Source organism: Phacochoerus africanus, chromosome 11 (assembly GCF_016906955.1).
Source record: "Phacochoerus africanus isolate WHEZ1 chromosome 11, ROS_Pafr_v1, whole genome shotgun sequence".
Classification (NCBI taxonomy): domain Eukaryota; kingdom Metazoa; phylum Chordata; class Mammalia; order Artiodactyla; family Suidae; genus Phacochoerus; species Phacochoerus africanus.
In genome coordinates this window covers 2,731,526-2,738,201 of record NC_062554.1, presented here as the reverse complement: position 1 = coordinate 2,738,201, position 6,676 = coordinate 2,731,526, and the positions used below count along the sequence as shown (strand labels likewise).

General features: G+C 42.3%; 1 protein-coding gene across 1 annotated transcript; it reads left to right on the top strand.

Moving 5' to 3' along the window:
• Positions 1-399: 399 nt before the first annotated feature.
• Positions 400-6,357, top strand: LOC125111357 (olfactory receptor 2AG1-like). The gene is made up of 2 exons (XM_047753294.1): positions 400-1,319; positions 6,312-6,357. The coding sequence occupies exons 1-2, from the start codon at positions 400-402 to the stop codon at positions 6,355-6,357; spliced, it is 966 nt and encodes a 321-aa protein (XP_047609250.1).
• Positions 6,358-6,676: the final 319 nt, after the last annotated feature.

Sequence of the window (6,676 nt, the reverse complement as noted above, 5' to 3'; positions counted from 1 at the left end):
AACTGAATTGGAATCCCAGGTATATTTTAAGCAGAAAAACAACTGAATTTGAAGCCAACATGCAGTATATTTCTTTGTTAGAAAGACAGGTATGTCTTCATCTATAAACAAACATGTTTTCTTGGGCTCATTTGGTTGGATTTCTTATATAGATGATACGCTACTACTGATCATTCTTGTTTCCAATTTATAGGATGTTTCATAATAATTTCAATGAAAAGATTCAGAAATCCAGAAGACAGAGGCAAACTTAGCTACCAGGAGGAAAAAGATATCATCTAATGGGATTCGGATTGGTGACCCGGTAGTGATAGGAGATAATAGGAAACTAGGGTGAACTCCCTTAGAGAGGCTTTCCTCAAGATCACCTGGTTCTAGGCGTCTAAGGGACAGCCGAGAATGGAGCACTGGAACTCCACCCTGGGAGGTGGCTTCATCTTGGTGGGGATTCTGAATGACAGTGGGTCTCCTGGGCTGCTCTGTGCCACAGTCGCCGTCCTGTACATGCTGGCCCTGACCAGCAATGGCCTGCTGCTCCTGGTCATCTCAGTGGATGCCCGGCTCCACGCGCCCATGTACCTGCTGCTCGGGCAGCTGTCCCTCATGGACCTCCTGTTCACGTCTGTCGTCACTCCCAAGGCCCTCGTGGATTTTCTGCTGGGGGAGAGCACCATCTCCTTTGGGGGCTGTGCCCTTCAGATGTTCCTGGCACTGGCGCTGGGTGGCGCCGAGGACCTCCTCCTGGCCTTCATGGCCTATGACAGGTATGTGGCCATCTGCCATCCTCTGAGCTACATGGTCCTCATGAGACCGGGGGTCTGCTGGCTCCTGGTGGCCACATCCTGGGTCCTGGCATCCCTGAATGCTCTAGGGCACACCCTGTATACCATGCACTATCCTTTCTGTAGGTCCCGAAAAATCAGCCACCTGCTCTGTGAGATCCCACCTCTGCTGAAGTTGGCCTGTGCCGATACCTCCGGATATGAGCTCATGGTGTACGTGATGGGTGTGACTTTCCTGATCCCCCCTCTGGTTGCTGTCCTTGCCTCCTATGCACTGATCCTGTTTACTGTGCTCCACATGCCCTCGAGGGAGGGGAGGCGGAAAGCCCTGGTCACGTGCTCTTCCCACCTGACTGTGGCGGGGATGTTCTATGGAGCCGCCACGGTCATGTACGTCCTGCCCAGCTCCCTGCACAGCCCCGGGCAGGACCGCATCACCTCTGTCTTCTACACCGTGGTCACCCCAGCCCTGAACCCCCTCATCTACAGCCTGAGGAACAAGGAGGTGCTGGGGGCCTGGAGGAGGGTCCTGGGAAGATACTTGCTTACAGTTACTAAGTAGATGTGGTTGAAGCCTAGGATTCAAGCAACATCATGTAGCAGCGAGCAACAGCAGTAAGTTGAGGTTGAGCCTTTAACATAAGCGGAGGACTGCCCTCACCGGCAGTGGATTCTCAGACATTTCGGGGAGAAGTGACTTCCAAAGATATACCGGGCTTCTTGTTTATTAGGGAGGTGGGTGTTCAGGCAGGTAGTTGGAATGAATAATCAACTGCGACCGCATTTGTGCTCTGACTTGAGGAACGACTTGCACTGATTACATAAATAACGACAGACGCCTACGTTGAGATTGTGGGAAAAGCTGAGCATTTTTATACTGCCTGAGATGAAAATTACAAAGTAGAAACCAATAAAATAGAATGTAGAAGTCCCCAGATTTCAAGGGAGGATTAGAGGGACAGTAAGAGTGAGAGACATGTGTTGTGTATATTTCTCTTATTTTTTAAAAATGTGATTTACATTGAAACAGACCTTTTTTGAAACATGGAGACAATTGGCAGTTGAGTATATGTATACGTCTGTGTCCACAGGAAGGGAAGGATACAATGTACAGCTTTCTACACAGCTTAAAATATGTTTTATTTTTATCATTTATCAGTGTGGGAAGATATATAACAAAAATGGGAACTTAAATCTATCCAGTTAAGAAGTTCCAAAACACCCTGACTCACATAGTTGGATTTTTTTTTTCTAGTGAGATAGCTACTTTTTAGTTATTGAAGACAGTGTAAAATGATATACTTCTTATACAGAAAACTTTGGAAATATATCAGGCCATGAAAATGTATATACTCTTTGACCCAGTCAATCCCACTGCTGGGAATTTATACAAAGAAAATAAAAAACAGAAGAAATGTGTACACAAATATGTTGCAGTAATAAGCATCAAATTGGAAACAAATTAAATGTCTGATTAGGGGAATGGATGAGTCAATTGTAAAACTACAGAGAATAGAAGTTTTTAAATTGAGAATTAAAAGCAGACTTTAACAGAATTTTTATTTATTTATTTATTTATTTATTTATTTATTTATTTATTTTATTTTGTTTTTTAGTGCCGTACCTGTGGCATATGGAGGTTCCCAGGCTAGGGGTCTAATCAGAGCTGCAGCTGCCGGCCTACACCGCAGTTCACAGCAATGCTAGATCCTTAACCCACTAAGCGAGGCCAGGGATCGAACCCGCAACCTCATGGTTCCTACTTGGATTCGTTTCCTCTGTGCCACGACAGGAACTCCAGAATTTTTCTTTTAAAAGGCAAATTAGGAGTTCCCGTCATAGCTCAGTGGTTAATGAACCTGATTAGTAACCATGAGGTTGCAGGTTCAATCCCTGGCCTCGCTCAGTGGGTTAAGGATCTGGCATTGTGAGCTGTAGTGTAGGTTGCAGATGGGACTCAAATCCCACGTTCCTGTTGCTGTGGTGTAGGCCAGCAGCTGTAGTTCCAATTCAACCCCTAGCCTGGGAACCTCCATATGCCACGATGTGGCCCTAAAAAGAACAAAGACAAATAAATAAATAAATAAATAAATAAATAAAGGCAAGTTACCGCATTATATTTCTGTAATTAGAAATTTACGGAAATGATGCATCTGGATAAAGGTGAAGTGGATATATAGTTGTTCATAGTGGCAAAATTAGAGAAATTTTTGAGGATAGTGCTTTGTGAAAACTCAGAAATACTTTCTTTACATAAACTATCCTTTTTTTTTTTTTTTTTTGAGCTACACCGCAGCTCACGGCAACGCTGGATCTTTAACCACTGAGTGAGGCCAGGGATTGAACCCGCAACCTCATGGATACTAGTCGGGTCCGTTTCCACTGCGTTAGGACGGAAACTCCCGACATAAACTATCTTAAATCACCTAATCTATGAAGATCAACTGTAATATAAAAGCTAAAGCTAATCTACGGAACCAATCCGAGTTCATTATAAAAACAGAAAATTCAGATAGAAGCAAAAATTACCTACAAAGTTTTCATTTTCTTGGTTATCCATGTATGTATTTTACAAAATAGTTATGTACATGTTGGTCAAAATCCTGCCTTTTTGTCATTTAAAATTTAATGAACTTCCTTTCTTGTGAAGAAGGGACATTTTAGTGCTTTGGGAGGGAGGAGGCCATAGAAGGCTGAGTATAATCTCTGCTCCCCCTTTATCATCTGCGCATCTCTGAGCACTGAACTGAAACAGTATTTGCTCAACTGAAATGTGATGATAATAGGACTCAGGATGATCTCATGATGTTTGGGGGAAAATGGAGTAGGATGATTAGGCACTTAGACCAGAACCTGGAAACCATTGCTTAACCTATGCTAGCTCTCACCTGAATAATGTGTAATTAGTTCTTTAAAAAGTTCAATTTAAATGAGTACATAATATCCTCATTTGAGCTCTCTGTAATGTCGTTAGGGATTTGTTGGCATTTCATTTTCTTCCCCCAAACTTTCTTACATGAGGATATGATTTTATTTTATGTCACATTTCTAGACATGGAATTTTGGGAATATAAGCAAAGAAACTATTTTAAATTCTTATTATAAAGAGCAAGATTGGGAGTTCCCATCGTGGCGCAGTGGTTAACGAATCTGGCTAGGAACCATGAGGTTGTGGGTTCGGTCCCTGGCCTTGCTCAGTGGGTTAAGGATCTGGCGTTGCCGTGAGCTGCAGTGTAGGTCGCAGACATGGCTTGGATCTGGTGTTGCTGTGGCTGTGGCGTAGGACCGGCAGCTCCGATTCGACCCCTAGCCTGGGAACCTCCATATGCCGCAGGAGTGGCCCTAGAAAAGGCAAAAAGACAGAAAAAAAAAAAAAAGAGCAAGATTGCATATCAGAAAGTGAGAAACCTTTTGGATTTTGTCTAGCATTACGTGGGAATGCCTGCCTCACCAAGCTCTTTCTAGGGCTGTCTTATCATGTGAATTTGCTTTGCAACTTTATTAAACATAGCAATGAAAATGTTTCAGGTGTTTTCATTTGTATTACTTATTTGGATTTACCCTAAGGATTTTTGTAGCTCTTTATAGAAACTTACAATTCCAATTCTTAGTTCAGAAAATATTTTCAAATTTCTTTTAGATTTGCTTAATTTCGTAAGTTACATTGAAATTTTCATTGTCTGTAATTTATCCATGTCTATGATGGATGGTGAGGCTTTAAGTTAATTGTGTTTCCAAATAGCTTATTTTCCTATTAGTATTCTTAATAATGCTTCCACATTATGCAATTATTATCATTATTATTACTATTATTATTATTTACAACTGCTTGACTATTTACTGTCTTATAAGTATAGCCGTCGGAAATATTTCTGCTCCTGTTCTCTAGTTCAGCGATCAGTAAAAATCTCTGCACCTATTTTTCCTCACCATTTTTTAAAGCTTTATCATTGATTTATTCTTCCATATTAACTTTTTTTTTTTGTCTTTTTGCCTTTTCTGGGGCCGCTCCTGTGGCATATGGAGATTCCCAGGCCAGAGGTTGAATCAGAGCTGTAGCCACCAGCCTACGCCACAGCCAGAGCAACACAGGATCTGAGCCACGTCTGCGACCTACACCACAGCTCACGGCAACACCGGATCCTTAACCCACTGAGCAAGGCCAGGGATCGAACCCGCAACCTCATGGTTCCTAGTTGGATTCGTTACTCACTGCACCACGACAGGAACTCCATTCCAGATGAACTTTTGAATCAATTGCTAAATGTTCCCCCAAAATCCCATTGTTACATTACTGTAATTGTATTTTACTCATACATTGATTTGGAAGAGATGTCTTTTTGCAATTCTCAGTCTTAACTTTCAGGAACATAGTATTCGATTGCACCATCCTAATATAATGTTTGTTACTCTCCAAAAACACCATTACACCTTGACTCCCAGCTTATGATTTTGCATCATACCTCACGGGGAAAAGAGACGGTGTCACATAGGATGCCCTCATCATCCACTACCAAATTTACCAGCACTCTGAATATAGATTTTTGTCTTTTAAAATTAAGAGCCCCTTATATTCTTTAGGTCAGACCATGTTGCTGTGAATGGCAGAATTTCATTCTTTTTCACGGCTGAGTTATTTTCCATTGCTTAAATTAAAAAAGCACCCATCAGAGGCCAAACACACCACTGTGCTCTTGAAGCAGGCTCTCTCACTACTCAAAGAAATTGGTCTTGGCTTCTCCTCTGTACCATCTCCCTCTCTACAGGAGGGTTTGCTACAAGTTACACACATGCGCCAGTAGCTCCCATCTTAGAGAGCTCTTCCCTGAAGCTGCCCTCAGCTCCAGTTACCACTCCGTTTCTCAGAGTAGTCTTCGTACCAGAAACGCCAGGTGCAGGACTTGGCTGTACCAATGGCTTCTCATCCTCTCTACCTGCCTGTCTCATGCCACTGTCATCAGACTCCGTTTTACACCACACCCAGGGCATTGCAGTTGTGCTCATCGACAAAGACAAGTGTATGATTCCTCTATCTGGCAAGGAAATGAGACTTCGTACATCTTGTAAAATGGTAAATGTGAATTTTAATTTACAAATTTTTTTGCCTGCGCCCATGTGGTATGGAAGGTCCCCAGCCAGGGATCTAATCTGTGCCACAGCAGTAACCGAAGCCACAGCAGTGACAGTATACCACAAGAGAACATCATGAATTTCAGGTTTTACTTGGGATTATCCATAAGCATAACAGAAATTAGTGATTAAAAGCTATATTCCAAGGACATAAAATAAACAGTTCTAATCCATGTGTCTCAGAAAAATTTTAAATTTGTAGGAAAATTCCAACATTTATAAATATGGATTCAGTTGTCATAGTGTTTTCAGCCTTAAACTATAAGAGTGTGTGTGTAGGTGTGTGTAGATATGTGGTATGTGTATATGTGGGGTGTGTGTGTATGTGTCTGTGTGTGTGTGTCTGTGTCTGTGTGTGTGTCCCTCATGACTTTTTGTCTTGAATTGCACCTCCTTCTTTACTTGCAAAAATAATCCTGCTCATCTCCCCATTTTTTTTCTTTAAATACTTATTGGAAAGATGTGAAGTTTAAGGACTCAGGCATGGTGAATTACGTGGTGAATTATAATTTAAAGAGCCTATACTTTATAGCCTAATAGAATGTGTCTTTTTTCCAGGGCCACGCCTGCGGCATATGGAGGTTCCCAGGCTGAGGGTCTAATCAGAGCTGTAGCTGTTGGCCTACGCCACAGCCACAGCAACGCCAGATCCTTAACCTGCTGAGCGAGGCCAGGGATCGAACCCGAAACCTCATGGTTTCTAGTCGGATTCATTAACCACTGAGCCATGACGGGAACTCCAGAATGTGAAATGAGAATAAAAT